Genomic DNA, 22,922 nt, shown 5'->3' with positions numbered 1-22,922 from the left:
GGTGTGAAGTCCGGGGAACGTGAAAGGAATTCAACAGCACCTCTGTGTCCTATCCAACATCCTGGCAGAATGTCATCGATAGGCTCTTACATCTCGGTGGTAGTGCGCCATCTTGCCGGAAGTAAAATTGCTCATCCACATAAAGCGCACAAATGGCCGGTTTGTCGAAACCACTCACAGTGCTCCATTATTCGATCAGGTCATCTTAAATCATGGCGTGTAACAGTCTCGGGATGTAAAGATTTCCACCGTGCCCTCTTCAGAATACGTTGTATGCTTGATCTGCTAATTCCTGTCTCACATGCACATTGTTTGACAGACTTTTGCGGTGAGCGTGTAAACTGTTACAAGGGCTTCAAACTTATCACATATCCGTGCGATTGTTAGTCATGTAGGTGGTTCTGTTCCAAACTCCCGTCGCCATTGTCGATGAACTACACACACATTTTCAAATTTACAATACCACTTCAACATGGTCTTGCGTTGCTCATAAGTCAAGCGCTCCTCCGCCATTTTTTTTCGGTCACATGATGATATCAACAATGGTGCGCCTACTGATATCTTTAGAGGAGACATAATACTACACATTGCTGCCATAATTCAATACGGGTTTTAAAAAAGGGTATAGATAACAACTGTTGCAGTGTGTATACATTTTTTTCTCATAAGTGTGACTGTATGTTTACATTTTCTGTAAAGCTGAAGGCAAATTGTTGCTTTAGAGGTTTCCTGCTGTGCCTCCTAATGGTATGACGAGTGTAGAAGTGAGTTCTTGCATAAAAACATGATTTTTTCATGCAAAGTAAGTGCGAGCTTCACATACTTATCATATCAAGCAATCAGTCTCAGAATTGCTTGAGCAGTCTGTTCTGCTCTTTGTTTGGCCATGCTCTCATACTGAATGTCCAGATCTCACATGAGACTAATGAGATAGCTATATGATGACTGAATATACTCAAGATGATCTTGAGACCAGCCTTTCTATGTAACTCAGGCAGATGTTCATTAGACAGGGGAGCTGTTTGCCACTTATTTAAAGCTGAACTTTGTTACATTCAAACTAAAAATAGCTCATCTACATAGCTACATATGTCACTCTAATATTGAGTCACTCAAACTGGCTTTGTTTTATTTGGATTATGTGACAATCTCATGTTTGTGGATGCCTGTAGATGTCCCTGACCAGTGGCTCTAAGAAGGAGTGAACAATTGAAAACGTCAGAAAATCTTCCCCAGTCACTAATGTTCCCCATGATTAGCCAGCAGCCTCTTCCCTCCCATGTGCGTTGGCGGCTGACCAAGTGACCATCACCCTAAGCAGTTGTCCTAAATAATACACTCCATTGTTCAACCTCCAGGATTGTTTCTGTGAACTAAGGAGTGCATTCAGGGCAAAGAAGCAGGTTCATTTTAAGAGATCCTGTCACATAATCAAATTCTCTCAACCAAGCACATATTTATAAAGCGAGAGTTCCATGATCCCTCACAGCTCTCTCTAGTTTCTCCTACTTCCACGTCACTGCAGGAGAAAGCATTATATTAGAGGTTAGCAGAAGGAACCAGTGAGAACTCCTGGAGACCATGGAGATAGACACTTACATAAATGTGTTTCCCAGCAGACTGTGGGTAATTAGTTCTAGTAATCAGAATGTCACTCACCAGCACAGGACGTGGGGGACCATGGAAATGAACAGTACTAGAAGTGAGGATAACCTCACTGCCATCAGGGAACCATTTCTAGTATTCAGAGTGACTTTCAGGGGGTGATTTACTAACCTAAACACACGCACTCACTAGGTGCGTGTGATTTTTACACAGCAAAATGTATTTATCAACCAAAAAGTCTCTAAAAGCATATTTCCACTAATGCCATATATGGAAAAATCATGCACATGATGCATATATAATGCTGCTTCACAGTTTAGACAAAAATGGTTAGCTCATGCATTTACATTCCTGCATTCATCAACGCAAGCAACACAATGTAGAGCTAATTTACACAACATCACCTTGCAATTCATGCAGGGCTTTGCACAACACACCTGCTGGGTGTGTACACACTACAAAGGTGTCTAGATTTCACCAATAGATCATGCTGGGAGGGAACACACTACAGAGGTGTATACTTGTTCATGGCGTGTTTATAAGGTTAATAAATCAACCCCTCAGTCTCTTTATTTTACAGGATTTTACTTGTTTAAGAATATTTAATAATGTAAAGATCTCCAATGTATTCTATGAAGGAGCAGTGTGAAGTTCCTGATTGACAGAGGTGTATGCATCACATAATGGCTGCTGACAAATCATTTGGCAAAATAGTAATTTTATTACTATTACAAAATAGAGTACTTTAGCCTACTAATTAGATGTTTGCCTGATGTTCTGCTTTAAAGAACCCCATAAACCTTTTCTTTGAAGAATATTTTACTGTTTTTGGGGGCCGAACATGTTGAAGAATTTAGGCAGGTAGGATCTGGATATGTCCACTCCTTCTCAATCATAACTGAGAGGAAAAAAATGTTTAACTTTCATGATTCGATTGGAGCTAACTCTATAGAAGCTGTGCTGTCATTCAGCTTTATGTAGTGGAGGGGGGTCATCACAGACACATTTGTTCAAGTCTGCATATTGGCTTCAGTTCAGTTACAAAGAAATTATGTAACATTCATAACTGGTCAAATTTAGTGATCTCCATTTCAAACAATTATCTGGTATTGTATTAATTTGGAGTTCTTCCTTTATGAGTCTTCTAACTAACAAGCTGCAGTCAGTATCAGCCGTCTGTAATAGACACTCTTGTCAGTATGCACCAGAGTTTTGTGCCCTTTTTGGGGTTTAGTGCTCTAAAGGCCTGCCTGGCTGAAGGAGCAGTTCTAACCTTTCCTGAAGAGGATTAGCGGGTCGGACTGAGTTATTGAACCCCCAGAGAGAGAAACTCTCCAACCCCGAGCTGATAAACTGTGTCTTCCTCGTGTGTTCCCACATTGCCACAGTAGAATTCAGTGACCTTTTTCTTGAAGAGCATCAGCACCACGTTCAGTGAGCTTTAGGGAATTCTGCCAGGACATGCTGACAATGGCTTTTATAATCTCACGTTAACCCAGGTCTATCTTAACATATGTGAAAAAGTCCACTTTTACCATATGATGACATGGCTTGGGACATTTCCAATCGCTCCCAGCTGTTTTTTCACACTGATTCAAGCTGGCTGGCAATGACAGCGGGTGTCTTTCAGCAGAGAGGCCGTATGATTTCAACTCCTGATCTCTAGATACTATTAGTCAAGATACAAAAATAGCTGAGAGTATATGTGTATGTCTAGAGACCATAGTGGTTTATGTAGGAAGGATTAATGGCTCTGTCTAAACATACCTCAACATCTTTTTAATGGGTTCTGTATTTACTTAGACATTAATTAATTAAGACCAACCTCCCCCGGATGTCTTTTTGTTTATCTAGAATGAGATGAAAAATGCTTTATGGTGTAATTATACATCATAACTCTCTGATTCCTCTCTGTAATTTCCACTGTACAGGTGTTAGCAATGGACCGTGGAAAATCACTCAAGGCCGGTTTCTCTTTTTCAGCATTTCTCAACCTTTTTTTTGGTCATGACACCTTTTAAAAGTATGCAAAATCTCGAGTCTAAAATGCAAAAAAACATAAATGTAAAAATAAAAAACACAGACATGTGGCCCATCCCCAAAAGGTATCAATACCAAACCCCTATCCTAGACAGGGGTCTGGTATGGATTTAAAAAAAAAAAGCTGATGTGGAGTTTCCTCCTTCACATTCGAGTCCCTCCCTTTCACACCAGAGTCTCCTTTTTGACATCAGAAGCCCCCCTTCACATTAGGAGCACCCTTCCCATCGGAATTTGAAGGCACCACTGGCGAAGCCAGAAGGCACCCCAAGGTACCACGGCACCCTGGTTGTGAAAGGGTGCTCTATTTCATGTAAAACAAAGGGGCATATTTATAAAGCAGTGTAGCTGATCATTCACCACTGATTTGGTATTTGCTGTTATTATCATCATTTCCTTTGGAGGGCCTGGCACACAAAATATGTCTCACAATCAATGCCATGCAAATATAAATTTAAGCCTAGAGCTTGTCATATGCAGATTGAATTTCAGTCATTTCCTGCTGAATCTGCCAAAATTCGATCAGTGGGTGGCCCTGCTGGGAGCCGGGTGGAAAGTTGTCAGCTGAGCAATGACTACAACCAACATTATGCCACCTTAAATATTGTTTAAGGTGGCATAATCAATAAAATCACTACCCCATAGGGTAAACATGCTGAGTGTTTAACCAGTTAAGGGCCACTGCCAGTGGAGCTCTAACTACATGCAAAGGAGAAATTGAACACAGATGATGAACAGGATACAAAAATTGTTCAGGTCCAATAACACCGTCACTTCAACACAATCAAATGCCCTGATACATGCTGAATTTCAGACTAGAATATCATATGATTCTTATGCTTCATATGGATTTTCAGCCTCTTCTTCGGATGTACTAAAGCACTGCTGCCATTTGAGTACAGGGGTTGCCCTTGCTGGCCTTCTTCCGAAAATAATATTTGCCTAGCTATCACTGATCGGTATCGAGCATGCTGTAAATAAGTGTCAGAAGACTGTTGGAATTCCTTATCTTTGTGCTTGTTTAAAGTGGTGAAGCCAAAGCATCAGCATGACAGGCAGGCAACTAGCATTTTCCTAAAGAGACAAACAATAACATTCTTCATAATTCTCTCATGACAGATGTAGTTTATGAGTGCAATAGATAGGCAGATCCTTCACCGTGAACATGGTTAAAGACCTGACCATTCCGCACTGGAATCTCATTCCCCAGTACCTGCTTCATTCTTCAGCCAAGTCAATGGACAAACAAATAAGACAACAATGAGGTTTCTCCATGCAAAAAGGGAATGAACTGTGTTTAAAAGAGCATGTAGGAAAATCAAGCTTAAATCTTAAATCAGTTTGAAGGTGCCTTTGGGAAAGGTGCTGATTGGTCCCTTTTGGCGGCCTGGATTGTTTGTTTTTTTCTATTCACAGATCAGACCCATGATTATAAACTGTCTTTAGTTTCCACAGACAGATAAACAATGTTGATATTAGTTTCCTTCCTCAAATCACAAGCACCATAGAAGGCTCTTTTCTGCATGTTTGATTGAATTCTGGCAATCTATGAAAGAATACGCTGAGCTTTGCAATAAATATTTACTGAAGACCAGCATTTAAAATGGAAAAAAGTTTTTGTGATTTAATTTTGTAAACATGTTGTGATTGTGAATATAGTGCTTTGTGGTTCTCTGAGATTGTATATCATGAGGTTCACACATATGAAATGACATGTTTTCATTGACATTTTATTCTACTTTGGAAAATGTACTAACCAGCCTCCCTCGGCTTGCTGGAATTGGTAGTTCACCATTTGATATATAGTCTGCCTGTAGTCGTTCTTTGACTAAAGCTAGCCATACATTGTATATAAGAATTTTGTTTGAACATGCATTTGTAATTGTTCATCAGAACATTCGATGTTGCCATCAATGAGTCAACTAATTTTCTTTGGAAGCCCTTCCAAATTTTGTCCAGACTACTTAACTGGAATCCCAAACATATTAAACAGGTTCCTTTGTGCCTAGCACAAGTGCATTACAATATACATAGTTACATAGTATTTGAGGTCGAATAAAGACATTAGTCCATCAAGTCCAACCTATAGGATCTCATTCCTTTTTGCTTCCTAAAGGTATACACTTTGAAGTAGCAGTATGTAGTGTGTTTTTAAAACAATCCCACATCTGATCTGTGTTTAGGTTGTGAAATCAGTTTTCCCATTTTATTTCCCCCACTAGGGTGCGCAGCTTATCAAAGTTGGCCCTTCTGAAGTTTAGGGTTCTAGTCCTTCCAGTCCACTTGCCTTTTCTGTATTCAATATTAAAATAAAATATCCTCGATTAACTCTGCATTATTAGTGATAATTAGATCTAGGATGGCATTTTTTCTGGTCGGAGTCTCCACCATCTGGTCCATGAAATTGTCGTGCAACATGTTTAGAAATCGCCCCGCCTTCGCCGAACCCGAAGTTCCATTGGCCCAATTGATGTCTGGGTAATTGAAGTCACCCATCACGACTACATTGCCCTCTCTCCCAGCTATTCCTATCTGAGAGTGAAGATTGACTTCTCCCTCTTCCCCTATATTTGGCGGTTCATAGCAAATACCCACGAGAAGTTTACGGCTAGTATCCGACACATCTAGCTCCAGCCATAAGGATTCCACGTCTTCCCCATTGTTTACTGAGATATCGTCCCTTATATGCACATTTAGATTATTTTTTTACATAAATACAACCCCCCCCCCTTCTCCCCCCTCTGTCCCTCCTAAACAGGTTATACCCCTCTATATTAGTAGCATATGTGTGTGTTTTGTCCTGAACAAAAATCACATTCTTGGCTAGAATTTTGTTCCTTCAGAGAAAGATCTTCTGTCCTGCTCCTGATTGCACCCCACTAACCATTAGAAAATTGAAAGACTGTTCCAAAAATTGACATTTTCTAACACAATTTTACTGGTCTACGGCCAGCTATACTAATTTTTCCTGGTACTGTCTGTACCGCCTGGTGATAAGAAATTGTGTGCTCTTTCTTTGTTTGCTAAGTAATTAAAAGGCTTAATAGGTAATGCTGATAAATTCGGGCTAATCAGACACTCATGCTTCCTTTTTTAAACCATGAATAGCAAGTGATTACAAAACCTTCAAAAGATAAAGTGAATGTGTTGTATGAGATATTTATTTTCTCATGCTGCCTGAAACTGCAAGCTAATTCACTGTTATTACTAAAGCTATCCAAATTGGCAGCTATATTCATGGCCACCTTAAAGGAAGCCTATTCTGAAAGAATATGGAGGCTGCCACTGCTGAACTCCATTAATGGAAATGCTAAGTCCGTGGCTGCCATGCTGGTCCAATGGCATTACTTTCTCAGACACTGACCTGGCACAAGTATGCAAAGGGAAAGCTCTGACTTCATGCTGACTTTCACGCTAATTTGCATGCTTACTTTATTTCATTGACCTTTCTCAACCCATTCACTCCAGAAGAACCATTAAAATAATTTTCGGGTATCAGGAAACACCTGCTAAAATTTATTCTATCTACACCCTATAGTACACTAATGTGATCGGTAAGTTTTACATAAACTATATAAAAATAATAAATAATGTGGTATACCTAGAATATTTGACACCCCAGACAGTTCATCTCCTCTGCTTCATAGGACACAATTATTTTCAGCTTTAATTGAAGTATGTTATATATTGGAAGACTGGAAGGTTATACAGCTCCCACGTGCCTTTTTCCAAATCCCTCTGTCCCTCTTTCCTCCTTTGTTGTCCCTCGTTTTTCTCTGCTTTATAGTTTCCATAAAAATATATACTATTTAACTATCAAAGGTTCTTTACTACACTTTACCTTTCATCTAACTTCTAACTTATAGACTTGTCTATTCCAAAAAACAGAATAAAGGAAAAGTAGTGGTGAAAAAAATCCCTTGTAGGTATATAACCAGTCAATATTTGGCATAGTTATACTTTATAGTCCAGGTGACAGGGGTGTATTTATTGCCTCCATACTTTTTGCAAAATGTTGTCTCTCTTTGTCAGCTCAGAGTTTGGAGATATGATTATAGACCCTAACTGCTGGTAATCACACAGTGAAATTGGCAAAAAAGTATTTTCCAGCCAAGCAATATTGGCTCAATTATGTAAATGTTCCAGAAAATGAGGCTGTATGGTGACCTCTTCTTTATGTGTAAATCATTATCATTGTAAACAATGTCATTGCTAGCACTTGGCTTTCTATGTGACCTTGTTATCTGCCATCCATCTAATTTGCCATGTGGTCAACCTAGAACTGGAAAATGTTTTTTTAAGCAGTAGTCTCTGTCCATGTGTGACATCTTAGCAGACGTCAGACGTGGATCTTTGTGCTCAGTCAGTATGGTTTCCTGGTCCTGTCACATAGCAGCATCTGAGCATATTACAGTCTCCGTGACAACAGAGTTTCTCATTTACTTGCAAAGTACATGGTGGATGAAAGAAAAACTTTTGAAGGTCATGTTGCTTGTAAATTAATAACTGAAATTCTACATGTACAAGTATTTTACAGTTTAAAGATAGAATTGGTGGACAGTTCTTGATAAAGTTAACCATAACTTTGGTGGACAGAATATTGTCAGTCCAATCAAGGAGCCAGCAGCCACTCTTAAAATGGGCCGGTGTTCAGAAACATAATGCTGTGAAAGAGGACTTCATCAGAGTAATCTCGATTGGTTACAATCAGTTGCTACAATTAAGAAATATTTAACACAGGGCTAAGATGTTAGAGTATTAGATATGACAGGCTCAACCATTGAACAACAATGCCAGCTAAGGCTACTGGGGATAGCAGGCACTATTAAATGCCAGATCATAAATGTACAGTGACAGCATAACTAGAACTCGCCCAGGGTTCCTATTCAAATTTCACTTTATGATAACTGGTATTTGCATGTCCTCCATGGCTCCCAGATGATTTTATGATAACTGGTATTTGCATGTCCTCCATGGCTCCCAGATGATTTTATGATAACTGGTATTTGCATGTCCTCCATGGCTCCCAGATGATTTTATGATAACTGGTATTTGCATGTCCTCCATGGCTCCCAGATAGCAGTGCTAGGGCCTGGCAACTGCATTATGGGATGTGAGATGGGTGTGTCAATTCTTTCTATGAAGGGAGGGCTTTGGGGAACTCTGCTGGTACTTTGGGAAGGAGGGGGTGCAAAATAAAGGAATAACCATATTATTTCTAGTAACCTCCAATACCCTCCAAATGTAAACAACACATTGTTTTAGTCACACTCACTATTTTACTCTTGGGATTGATCAGCCCTAACCATTAACATAACATGATAAGTTATCCAATTCCTTGACAATGCCTCCACTGGGAAATTGGCAATTTCAGGATGGGGTGTACGGCTCAGTTTTCTATACCAGTACACCATCTGCTTCACTTGAGGCCAGCTTTATTCCACTCCCTCTATTCTTTATAGAATGCAACAAACAGAATGCACTAATATATTGCTGAAAAACATTAATTATCCACTGAAAATATAATACACATATATCAAGGGTATTGAGAGAAAAGCATCCTAGGTGCAAAGGAGAGTATCAGCATTAGAGGTGAATGTGGGGAAGGAGTTTCTGGGTGCTTGGTATGGCACTTTTATCATCTCCTGCTTCATGCTGGGGTTCAAGGCCAAGATGGTGACCCTCCATCCTGCTCCCGTCCTCGCCGGAGCACTCACTCCCCCTGCGGATATAGGATGAGTCGTGCTCCAGCAGTTGAGCACTGTCTTTTTGATAGAAGAGCATTATGTTGTTATTGATGTTGATAAAAAGTGGATAATAAATAGTTTAAAGCACGGTGTACTCTGTTTGTGGTTTTGAGTGTAAACGGCGTTCTCAGGCAGATTCATAGCGACAAGACAGAGTGGTATGTGAGTCCCTTTGATGTATGAATGATATCAGTGAGCTATATCATTGTTAAATATCCTTCACAATTGCCAACAGTGATTCTTCATTTTATTGGTATTACAATGATGAGTTATTGGGACACGTATTTTGTGTGCACTTTCCTGACAACAAATACCTTCAGGTCTTCTTTCAGGTCTCTACATGCTTACTGCACTCACTAGGCATAGCCATCCCAACTACTTACTTTTTCACAAGATTGTTGATGACAGTAGCAGTAATGCAACAATGCAATAGGAATTGGTCATAGAAGTTGAAAATGTACTTGACAATTGCTAAGGTAAAGTGCTTAATATCTAACAGTCCAAAGGGTCTCATAAGTCCATGGCACCGCTCACAAGTCTGGTGTTGCTTCCACCTCAGCCCCAGGTGCCAACTGCCCCTGGGATTCATCACTCTACATACATTTTCCTCTAGAACAAATGCAAAGCCCCACATTGTTGATTCAAGTAGCTCAAAGCAACTTTATTGATGCAGCAGAAATGAGGACACTCCACCGACACCTCCCTTCAAGCATGTAGCCCCATGCTGATCTATGGTCAAGACCCAGATGCGGGTGAAACACATCAAGGAGTGCCTTATTTCTTCTAGGGCAACAAAAATGTTTTGAGTTTTTTGGATCACAGTGTGCGGCTTTACAGGCACGTACAGTATTGCTTCGCCTGCTTCACTCAGTTGCTTCAAAGTCACATGATTTTACCAGGGGATGGGGCAGCAATAAGCTACATCTTTGGTGTTCCCTGTGATTATTTTTCATTCCTATAACAGTCTGCATGTGTGTAGTTACCTGTAGAGCAGTCAGAAACTTCACAGGCATGATGAAATAAAAGATTTTATATATTTTTTTTTAATTTAAATCTGAACTCCAGTTTTACAAATTGTACAGGATCATTTATTGTTCTGAAATTGCCTAATCTGATTTCACTGTACACTATGAGCTTCTCACAGTGTGCATTAAAAAGTGAAGTAGGTCTAATAGAGTCCTCGTCACTTCCTGACTTATGACCATCGTCTAGCCCTTTCCTCCCCAGTCTTTACTGTACCTGGCCTGCTGCTTTCATTCATTGGATTTTACTTCTTTCAGCCATGTTAGCTAGGGTGTCCTGCAGACTGCCATCCACCCATCAACTTGACATTTGCACCTAACCTCCTGAAATCAGCACAAACCTTAACCCAACCTTTCACCTTTAAAATTTAGCTTATCCTCCCAAATCCACATTTACCTTATCATTTGGTGACTGTAACGTTGAAGTAAATATAAGATTTTTCCTATGTTAGAATGTATGTTGGTGAAGACAGATTTTCTGTGCACTAGATGCCACGTGTACTGTAGCTCAAATATCAGTTTTATGTGGACTGATCATTTAAATGAATGCAGAATGTTGTAATATAAACAAACAGCAGAAGTTATAATAGTTTGGGGAACATTTAATGTGTTATGCTTTTCTTTACATTTACATGATTGTTTATATTATTTCTTTCATTTGTAAAAACTCTTTACTGTAGAAATAATTAATAAATAAAGGCCACGCTAGCTTTTCAGAGCATTCTTTAAAGAGACAAACCAGCAGTAGCTTTCCTTTTTGTGACTGTCTCTTGCTAGTCATATAGCTTTGTATGAGTAGAGCAACAGGGTAGGGGAGAGGCAGTGAGTCGCTCAGCTGTGTGTGTAAATTGAGCCTCAGTGCTTCAGTTCAGTAATCAAGAGTCTAGAGCTCCTACCTGCTGGCTGAGAATTGCAAACATGAAACATGTATAGGCAATATTTTTTATTTACCTGGAAAAAATATGAAATAATTATTTTTTTTACATTTTTCTTTTTAGTTTATGAACATAATACAAAAATAAATATACAGTACAATAAGCTGATGCTTTTATCCTTTCTCCTCCAGGATCTATACCGATGTGACTAACTGCACCCGTCTCCTGGCAAACCATCAGAACTGTTATTGGCCGAACCATATAGTGGATCATTTCTTCACAAATATTCATAGAAACTATTTCAAGAACTGTGCCCTGACTGGCAGGCTACCAGCGGACCCACCATTTCCTGTCCTGTGCTCTTTCATCTTTATCCCCATCCTTATAACCGTCCTGATGACAGCACTTGTTGTGTGGAGAAGCAAGCGCAGCGAAGGAATTGTTTGACAGCCGTGACAAACCCTTTCTAAAGATTGTCTCTACATCCAAGCTTGGGGAAGAGTGGAACTCTGTTACCTTAATTCTGTATTCTGTTTGAAGCACAAGCCTCCAAAATAAACCCTTAACAAGTTATTGTGAAGCATCCAAGATGGCCTCTATTACAGCCTTTTGTGATATATTTGACTGGTTGAATTTTAACATAGGGCAAAGGACATAAAGATTGAAGCTGTGAGCATGAAAGTTTGCAGCCAATTCAATTTAACAGTACCAATTTGTGATACAAAAAGACAGGGTTTTTTTCCATTATAACAGCAACTCTGATGTGAACTGAGGACCCAAATGACTGAGATAAAGTCATTAAGGCTGCTGAAAAACAGAATATGTAGTAGTAAATCTTAATGAAGACAATGTTGCATTGTATGTGGATTTCTTTGTAGCATAGTTCCCAAAATGACACATAATATAGTCCACATATCTATTAATCAGAGCTGCCACTGATGCTTAGAAATGTCCAGTGGTATTATATATATATGACAAATATACTCTGACAAATCTAATGAAAGATGAAATCTGGCTGGCTGCTGTCACCTCCTGCACATTGCTTTGGATTACCAAGCAATCTCGATTCAGTCAATAGGTACAGATAGCAATGATGATGCACAAAGGACAGTCACCCATAGCAGCTATTTACCTATCAGGTTTCTGCAGTCTGCTCGCTTTAGAAGTTATGTTATGGGTTACTGGATCTTGCTAAGGGTACTTATTGCCCTATTGAATAAGGCATCTTGTGTCCTAGGGTAACCACTTAATTTATAGCATTTATCTGAAATGCCTTGCTTCCTATTTACTTCCCAAATGTCACACTTGAAGTTGTGGCCATTGCCCTTTGCCCATACAATGTGTCTGTTCTTAAACAGGGAAAACAATCATTTTATTTAAAGAAGCACTATTGCTAAAATGGTGTATCATTTTCTTTTATGTGTAAAGATAGCTTTAAGTAAAGCAGAGAAGTATTTTCTATAGCTAAAATTTGTACTAATGTCTATTTTTGTTTCCTAAGAAGAACTGTATGTGTGTAATTAAATTGTTTCCATTGTTTTTATCTTCTCATTGATGTGACATTTTTCAAACTATTCAAAGTAATATGTGTAGAAACCAAAATACAGGTAACTTTACATTAAAGGGAAATTAATATCCAGAACCTTGTTCCTCAAGGTGTCTCAGAAACATATTGTTATGTGTATTTAGACCTTATGGATAAAAAGGGACTTGTTACATTGTCCAACTTATTTTCTTCATGCGTGGAATGTGTAGAAGAAAATTACCACACCATAAGTAGTCTAACCTGTGCTAGGTATCATTACAACTCCGGTTCACCAAATCAGAAAAGATATATGCAGAACAGTCACTATAACTAAATGAAGCCTCATAAAAAATCTTTACAGGTTCTCTTGTCCCATTTAACTTCATCTACATGGCAATCTTGCCACAGAGACTTGCCTAATTGTAAAGTTAAATTTAACACTGCACTATACAAAATAACTACAAACCATTCTGTCACAAGTGCCTGAACTATACATAGATTCATATTATCCTATACATTTTCCATATGCAATAAACCTTGTGCAGTTATACAGAGGGAACTTGGCTTCCGGCCTCTACATCAGTCATATTGGCTGCAGTAGCTATGAATATAGATACGCAAAAATGCAGTGCTCCTCATTATTTATCGGTTACAGGATGGGCCAGCGCAACAATCAAAATATTAAATTTGATTTTTTCAGACTTACTTATGGAATGTCATAAAAAGTCTGCCTTTCCTATCAATTGCCTGAATTACTTCACTGCCTCCCAAGTGTATGCAACAGTGTCACATACCCAAGCACTTCTTTAGTTGTTTATATTCATCCTAACTATGTGGATTTTTTTATGTGTTATTCTTATGCACACTCAGAAAGTGGAAGACAGGCTGTAAGGTCAGGCAGTAGACAGGGTACCAAATGCCAAGCTTTAGATCACCTTTCACCACCATCTCTAATCTGCTAGTCTTAAGAGGCAGACCCAGACATCAGATAAGGTAAGAAAAGCTAAATATGGGAGGGGGAGTAAATATTTCTTAAATAAGCCTGCACAATTCAAATATTTTTAACATTTTCCTTAAATTATTCCTGAGCAGCTTAAGAAATAAAATAGTAGCTCTTGCTGCGGTACTCACCTTCTTACAGGAGCTGCCCCCCACAAGCTCAACCGCACTGTGGTCCAGCCTATGTCCTCATTCAGGCTAAATGATGCTCAGGGTCATGAAGTCCTCTTCTTGCCCATGTAGAGTGTCATGGGATAGCTTTGTAAGTTGGCATTATCGCGGAGCACGGCTCTCACATACAGTGATACAGAGAACAACTGCGATGTCTGCATGTAAGCCCACTCTCTGCAGCATGTAGAACAGGGCAGCCCCAGAGAAGAGAAGAAGCTAATGAAGACCCTGTGTGAATGCATCTTGGGCCGCTGCTGTTGATTGGCTCATACACTGAGTAAAAGTATGTCTAGTTTACAATTTAATACTTGTTACTAAACAGAATGGAACCTCTCAGACTGACCTTTACATTTATTAGCAGGATTTCCGGTGCTGTTTTAGGGTTCTAAGCGTGTCATATAAGGGTAACAATACACAAAGGCCAATGCCAATGGCAATATTCCAAATTGTCTAAATAATTTTGATTGGTTAACAGCTAGTTTTGGTGGACTTTTTAGTGTCTTGCATATTCAAATTGGATGTTGAAATGTCAGGACAGTTATCCATTATCAGTGCAAATGCAAATGTCCACCAGGCCAATAGGCTCTTGAAAAACATGCAGGGAGAAAAGCTAATTTTGTAGCCAAATGTAATTGTCTCCAGGTCTAAGCATTCATGATGATCTTTTAAGCAGCTGGTTATTCTTATTTTGTTGCTGAGCTTTGTACATCTTCAACAGCTGTGTCTAAATGATTGGTACTCTTTCTTGTAGCCATAAGGTCCTACCATTCCATAAACACTAGTTTTCAGAGTATAACCAGGTACAATGTGCAAGGACCTGTACTCACATTAACACCACTATATATTATATGTATAAACCATTCTAGGCACATTGTCCCTACATTTTTCATTAAATCTTGTCTGCTCTCCCAGGTTTGTTATATTAATTTCTTTCTCTGTAAAAGGTCAGCAATGTAATTTATTATGTTTACTCCATTTTGCTTAGTAGAAGCATTGTATAATCTCTCTACAAGTGTTGTGAAACCACTGCCCTTATTTTGTATAATAAATGTCTTTATTACTATTATCAAAGCTTGGCCGTATATTCTTAAAACAGTAAAAAAATTTATATATATATGTATATATATATATACACACGGTATATTTAATGCTCATATAGCCGCAAGAAAAAGTTTAGAAATCCTGTATTTGCCCAAGAAGGGTGTTCAAAACTCTAAAGCTTTAGTAATTAATAAGCAGGACTTAAATAACATTTTACATTTTCATCTTTTTAGTAAACAAATGGTTTAAACTGTCAGTTGACAGAAGGTGGCTCTTAGGGTGTCTTGATAAGATGGCAATTGCCGTCTGTGAGCTTGGTGTTCCAAACAATTCAGGTGTGGGCTTGGCTTGCTCTCTTATGCTTACTGAGTGTCCTGATCAAGAGATTTGGGAGGAGTAGGGTGCAGTCCTTTCGCTCTAGTTTGTAGGAATCATGGCCATGAAGCTCCAAGCAGTTAACTACCACCAATATTTTTCAATCTTAAATTATATTACTCTCATGGAGTTTGAGAGGCCATCTTTTACTTCTTGGACCTTGGGGCAAGACATCGACCTAGAGCCCTGCCAATAAACCCACAGACACTGTGGAAGGCTAGTTCAGTAAAGGTCTGACTGGGTTGTGCCCCTGGGAAGCCACTAGCTACAGCAGTGAGAGAGAAGGGGAAAGATCAAAAGCAGTGCAGTACAGAAGGAAGCTGCCTTGACAAGTTTGGTTCTCTGGTCAGGAGAGACCACCTGTGCATCATGTAGAACAGATTCCATGTTCACCAGTAAGACCCAGCTCAGCCAGGTTCAACAACGTGTCCCTTAATTGCAGAAAATCATGTACACTGTAAGGTGTAGGTAGATCACTGGAGAGTTGGGATGGGGAAGACAAAGTTGCAAATTAGAGCCCAGACCTCAGGAACTCTACAGTTTTCATTTGCAGGCATACACTATCTGCCACTTATCTTATAGGAAACCCATGGACACCCATACCTTCACAAGAGACCAGTTTGGCCACTAACGTGATCCTGATACTCGTTTTCTAGTAACCCTAAAAAATGGTTGAAAGCTCTTACTTTAATGTTCATCAAGCACAAAATTAGTTTTAGGTGAGAATTTAACTTTAAGATTACAGTCTTCCCCAGTCTTCAATAGATCTCAGTTTCTAAAATCACATATTGTATAATCTTTTTAGTCAAATCAATAACTATCACCTCCAGTTGTGGAAATGGACCCAGGCGATCATCACCATGCACATCTCTAGTCAGCTTGACCACTACCAAAGCTTGGCTGTGGTAGCCACATTGCCACATCGCCACATCAAGGTACCGCTGATAAATGTGGTCCCTAACTTTAAGCTGAGTTTGCCAACTCTGGAAACATATATAGCAATGCGCATAGATCAGGCTCACATGGAGGCAGCCTTTTCCTCCTGAAAGAAACAGCAACAAGTTAGAAGCCCATGCACTGCTATGGTTATATGGTTGTCAGTCACATCCAGGTGCGTATGGCTAGTTGTGGTCCATACAGAAAGCTGGGACACTTATGTCCTGTGCTTAGACTGGACAAGGAATTGGAGCAGATAATATTGACATGTATAGGCCTTTAATGACCACAAACTATTGAATACCAGCAGGTGAGGAATATTACCATATAAAAAATTATATTTAAAACATATCATAATATTTGAAGCATAGCAATCCTTGGTAGTTCTTATGACTGAAATGACCCACTGTGAATTTATGTAAAGTAATTTTTTGTATCTTTCAGCTAAAACTCATCACAAGAATCACCAGATAAAATCTTTTTTTTAATTTCTTATATAAAGGGCTCTGATATATGTGACAGTGACTCTCTTATTGTTTAAAATAATGGAAATCAGGATCTCACAATCTATGAATTGAATAGGTAAATTCAGCTTTGTGTTGAGAGTGAAAGGTTTATTTATAACCTGTTACATATTTACAACAATATTAAGCGAAAATTATTGTGTAATGGCAAGGGGAAGGAAGATTTCTTCATTTAGATGAATGTGTTAGTGAGGTATTATTGTGTAATGGCAAGGGGTAGGAAGATTTCTTCATTTAGATGAATGTGTTAGTGAGGGTAATTGTTCTGTTCCCGCTACTTGTTACCCTGTGGCCTGTATATAGCTCGACATGCCCTCCTAAACCCTCCTATTCTGCAATAAGCCTGACTGAGTGAAATCTTGAAGCTTTATTAACAATAAAGGGAGGGGGGTGAAACTGGTGAAAAAGAATATACAAGAGACACAGTGGTAGCTCACATAAGTGAAACAAATTCGTCCCTACCAGCGATGCTGTCCTGGGGATTGTTGGCATTTTTCTCCAGACGTGCTGATGATGGCACTGGATCCTCCTCTCCTCAGTTCCGAGAAGGAGTCTGAGTCCCAGAGAGCCTGTTTCCTTCTTCTTGTTGCTGGTAAGTTACAATACAATACAATACAATATCCCTTCATCAGGCAGAAACGTTGCAATAAGTGTTTTGTTGCATGTAAACGTCAATAAAGAGACGTTTTTCTACCTTGGAGTGCCGGTGTGCATAATTTCCTATATCCTATTCAGACGGTGGCCATCCGTCGACTACTGATGCACCCAACCCATCATCTCGGATTAGCGGTAAGGAGTGCAATGGGTACACGGATTGTTACAGTAAGCTCGGTGTGTCTCAACAAACACACAGGCACAGCAAGGCAAGTCAATCTCTGCTCCCCGCTCCTTCCCTTCTCCAAGCTAGTAGATGAACAGCTTCTGGAGACTGCTCTGCCCCTTGTGATCTTGTACTGGACCAGAAATTCAGGGAAGCTGAGCTGAGAGAGTTGGAGCCAGCTGTTAAGAAACATGATAACTGTAAGTGTGAGGGCTAAACTATTAAGAAATAGGTTGCTAGGCAATGTATATTTGTTTGATCTGGATTTAGTATTGAAAACAGTTTTAAAGTTTAATACTAATTTAAGTGCATGTAAATCCGACCACCTAAACCCAATATCTTGTCACACATTGTTCTGTATTGTCAGCTTAATGTAATCATTAAGGTGAATTGACAATTACTTCCTTTTCTAAGGTGACAACACTTTTGTAGTTCAGTTACTGCATTGTCACCCATTCTTGTGCACTCCTAAATTGGACTTCTGCCATTGTCACTGCAGTAAAACTGATGGTCAGCCTCCGGTGGAGTGCGCACACATCCACAGGAAGTTTCTCCAAGAGTCTACATGATGGGCACGGAGCTGGGAGAGAAAACATTGGCAAAGGGGAGAAAGTGTATTTAAGATAAAAATATTATAACTCTGTTCACACTAGATGCAGTGCGTTCCGGCCCGATTCTGGCCAGAACGCACTACCTCGCATTGCGGCCGTCTCGCTTTTGAGTGGGGCAGGAGGGGGCGTGGCGGGCCATTCAAGTGAATGGCACCATAGCCACGCCCTCCGCCCGCAATGCGATCGGCCGCAAAATAGGCCCCATTAACACCTGACCGTTTTGTAGCGCATCCTACGCTCGATGAACGCTCTACAAAACGGTCAAAAAAATAAATAGCATTGTAGTCAATGGTATCGTTCCCACCTGTCCGTATTTCCGCCCGTCCCGAACGCACTACAAAACGGCCCACGCATGAAAAGGTCCCGGAGCGTTTTTGCTGCGTATTGGTCCGTTTTGTAGGCGTTTTCCATTTGGATACTGCCAAGTAGCCTTTGGGGTCGCGCGATTTTTTTACCGCGAATCGCGGTAAAAAAAACGCGTGATGGTCGCGCGACAGACGCGCATATTACAATACGCATAGGTGTGAATGGGGCCATAGTGTTTGCAGCATGCAATTGCACCAGACCGGACCGCAGGCATAATGTGCCTTGCTATCCCGTGCGGCCGATCGCATTGTGGGCAGAGGGCGTGGCTATGGTGCCATTCACTTGAATGGCCCGCCACGCCCCCTCCTGCCCCACTAAAAGTGAGCCTGCCGCAATGTGAGACAGTGTGTTCTGGCCAGAATCGGGCCTGAACGCAAACACACTGCATCTAGTGTGAACGGGCCCTAAAGAAGAACTCTGGGGAACTTTTTATTAACCTCTGCACTGCAAGGAATAAGTGCTCATTTTGGTCTAGGGAGGAAAATAACAAAGTTATACCTCACCTGATCGTCAAAGCCGGCTTGCTCTTAGACCAGAGCCTGGAGCCTCTCTCCCCCTCCACTGCAGCAGTCTAAGGTCCCTGAGTCATCACATTCTACACACGGTGTATAGGATGTGAGGATGCCAGGGGACATACCATCACATCACTGCAGTGGGGGAGGCGAAGACAGGTGGGAGGGAGTGCTGTGACAGTCGTGCGGCTACAAGGATTAGGTGAGTATAACTTTGTTATTTTCTTCCCTGGGCCAAAAAGTGCGGGCACTGCAAGAGTTGATTAAAAAAAAAAACATTTCCCCCGGGGTTCTGCCTTAAGTTACAATGCTCTGCAAAATACAAGGATTTTTTCCTTTTCTAGTATGGGCATCATAAGGGCAGGAAGTGAGAAAGAATCTCCCCAGTGACCACAGACAAATAAAAAAAACTTGACATGAAGCTTAACAGTTCCCCGCTGTATTGAAAACTAAAAACACATTTTTTTGGCTGAAGTTGGGTTTTGAATTTGTGTGACAGGAACATATTACAGGCCAGCAATGATATCCTGAATACATTGCAGTTCATAAATTGTGAGACCGCAGTGTCATGCAAATGAAGACTTCAATATAGTGTCCGGAAAACACCAAACCATAGACAACAATTGTCTGCTTGTCTGCTTCACGGAAACAAATCCATTTTAGAATCCATACATCATCATACTCCATTCCAGGGGTCACATATGAATCATATTACCAGGTTACTTCTGTGCTGGGAGACCAATAAAAGGAGTGTCTGAGCTTATCTCTGGCTGCAATATACACAAGGCCCCAAATTGAAAATGGAAGAAACACTTGAACACGGCTGATGGCTTTTTCTATTAAATGTAACTGACAGTCAAGAAAAAGCTGCAATAACAGGCGCCGTCAAATCTTTTTTTCTTTCTTTCCAGTACAGTCTCAGGTTCTGCTTGGCTTAGAGCTGGTTCCCCCTGCAGTCTGACTGTCACTTTTCTCTGCAAAAAGTGATTTCTTTAGGACAGGTTCACACATGGGCGATCCATGACCGTGCACCAATTGTGCATGATACGGCACGGATGGCCGCGCAGTCACACCACCACTGATCGCGCTGGCAGTGGCATTATTTTTTAATGGCAGTCCAGTTGCGCCAGGCAGATTGCAGTTTCCTGCCACGATTCCGCCCGTGCAATCGCGCACTGTCACTGTTACAAAAAACTGTACATCGGGTGTCACGAAAAAAGGTACACGCACCTTTTTCCAGCAATTGTTGCGTGGACGTTAAAATCAATGGGGCCGCGCAGCAACCGTTGTGTGCAATCGCTCACGATCGTTTAGTCCCGACCCTTATTATTTAAACCCGGTGTACTACAGTGTATGTTGGGTTCAATTCACAAAGTCTTAAAATAAGAATAAAGATCCTGAATTCAAACGTGTGACCTTTAAAAGAAATAATAATACATGCACACAGTGCTGGTGCTAGGATTCTTGCCTACACAGGCAATGTGCATTCTCTCCCGCACCGAAGGTAAGTGAAAAAAAAAAAAACATAGCACAAGCATCGGGGCATTTTGGCAAGTACAAGTACTTGTCAAAATGCCCTGTTTTTTCCGCCCTCACCCTGCAGCGCCCTCAGGCGGCCGCCTGACTTGCCTTGCGGTAGTGCCGGGCCTGCATGCACACTTCTTTATAAAAGACAAAATGTGCATGTAATATGTTTTTGCATTGAAGCCTGTAGAGCATTGCAACCACAATCAGTAGATCTTGGGTGCAATGCTCTGGCTCCTGCAGACTGTTTCTCCTGTTCATGTCCATACTGAGGTACAGTCATTCAGCAACATGCACTGGAGGAAGTGTCAATGGACTATAAGTGTGGTGACGTCACATTCATTGAAACTATGTGTCTCTTCAGAGGCGTAACTAGAAACCTCAAGGCCCCGATGCAAGAAACCGTTAAAGGCCCGCCCCTGCAGCTCTCCCCTCAGAAGGGGGCAGGAACTTACCTGCCTCTCCTCTGCTCGGAGAGGCGGCTCTGATCACACCTGTCTGCTCTCCCTCTCTCTCCTCCTGGCCGCTCTGAAGCTGCAGCGGCCGGGAGGAGAGAGAGGGATCACTGACAAGTGCGGTCAGAGCCGCTGCGGCCAATCGCATTTTTCGCCATTCAGGTCTAGGAGCCTCAGCTTTAGTATTATATGTAATGTATACACTGTATATGGCTCCTATGTTGCCGTAACAAAAATTTGGGTTCAGACCCATTCGGATGCATTAAACGAAATACACATCCGATTGGCCAGAAAAGTCACATGACCGATTCAGTTCAGTTTTTGAAAGAAATTCGGACGGGATCCGAAAATCGGAAACAGAAATTCGGATTCGGACACATTTGGATGCATTGGGATTCGAAAATTTCGGATGTGTCTGAATGTCTGAATTTTGGAAAATGTGTCCGAATTTTGATTCGGAACGAAAAACGAATAGCAAATGTCTACCTGTCAGTTCATGACATGGCTGTGTGGGTGGAGCCACACTGAATTAAAAAAATGTAAACAAGCCTGTTGGGAGCTGAATCCGGCAATTTAGGTAAGTGGAGGGGCGGGGGAGGGGGGTTTGTGATGTGACCATGTTTCATGTTACACCTTAAATATGTGATTAACATGAAACGTGGTCAGAAAGGTGAATATAGCCTTTAAATCTTATTGCTGGAAAAGGGTATTCTTTTGGTGTGTTTTTGCTTTCAGAATTTAGCCTGTTGTATTTGCCTCTGTAGACAGACTGACTAATACAAGGAGTTAAGATATATTCAGATTTTTTGCTTTTCTTTTTATTAGTATTTGCCTATAAAACATGGCAGGTTTATGTGTCAATAATGCTGCCTGCTTGCTCTTTGTCCTTGGTTTCATTCATCATAAAATGTTTCCATTTATAAGTAAAGAATTGTAAAAAAAAAAACTCCTCCACCCCTCCCCACGTGATAATAAGAGACATATACTGTAAAAGTCACACATGCATAGAAAAAAACATTAAAACCGCAAACCAGTCTCCGCAATAAAGACAATCCTTCTAGTAATACAAAATCCTATTTACGTAATATCCATATTATAGACGTTCCAAAATGACATATACATTCAATTTATGGTATTACTATCTGCCTAAGCTACTCTGTAGTCACACAATGCACACCTTTAGGCTTCATTCACACCTAAAGTTATGGTGCGTTTTGAGATTCCTGCAGCAGGAACCTACAAATTCCTGCAGCACAATTCCCAAATATTTAGAAGCGGTCGCTGTCACCTGTTCAAGTTAATGATCGGGTGACAGCGGCCGCATTAGCACTCCACATGTAATCATACGTGATACGATTACATGTGGTTAGGAATAGATCACTGAGAATTGTATCACATATGATTATATGCGGAGTGCTGGTGACTGCTGCTTTCAAATGGGGCCACTGTCACCCGATCGTTACCTTGAAAGTCATATTTGGGAATCATGCTGCAAAAATGTGTAGGTTCCTGAAGTAGAAATTTCAAAATGCACCTTACAATGTGAATGAAGCCCTATTTGTACTGCTGACCACTTTCAACAAGAAAGAAAGTTAAGGGAATTTCTAAATATAAGAGTTGTACTCAGAAGAAGAAGTAAGGTGAATCTTTGATTGGAGGCAAACATTGTCTAAGACAGGAATTCCTCTTACTTTATTGTCAATGTTGCGATGGGGCTCAGTCAATTTTTGTCTTGATAAAGATAGGCTGAGCTCCATGGAAATGTTGACAATAA

General features: G+C 40.5%; 1 protein-coding gene across 1 annotated transcript in view; it reads left to right on the top strand.

Annotated features, from left to right (window-relative positions):
* The window catches only part of RAMP1 (receptor activity modifying protein 1), an 80,457-nt gene extending 68,268 nt beyond the window's left edge, over positions 1 to 12,189 (top strand). The window contains exon 3 of the mRNA XM_018559944.1: positions 11,481 to 12,189. Coding sequence (XP_018415446.1) covers positions 11,481 to 11,736 — 256 coding nt within the window. The 3' untranslated portion in view covers positions 11,737 to 12,189. The remainder of the gene's footprint in view (positions 1 to 11,480) is intronic.
* Positions 12,190 to 22,922: the final 10,733 nt, after the last annotated feature.

This window comes from Nanorana parkeri, unplaced genomic scaffold (genome assembly GCF_000935625.1).
Source record: "Nanorana parkeri isolate BGI_ZX_2015 unplaced genomic scaffold, ASM93562v1 scaffold423, whole genome shotgun sequence".
NCBI classification, from domain to species: domain Eukaryota; kingdom Metazoa; phylum Chordata; class Amphibia; order Anura; family Dicroglossidae; genus Nanorana; species Nanorana parkeri.
The sequence above is the reverse complement of the archived record's forward strand: the minus strand, read 5'-3'. Positions and strand labels throughout refer to the sequence as shown.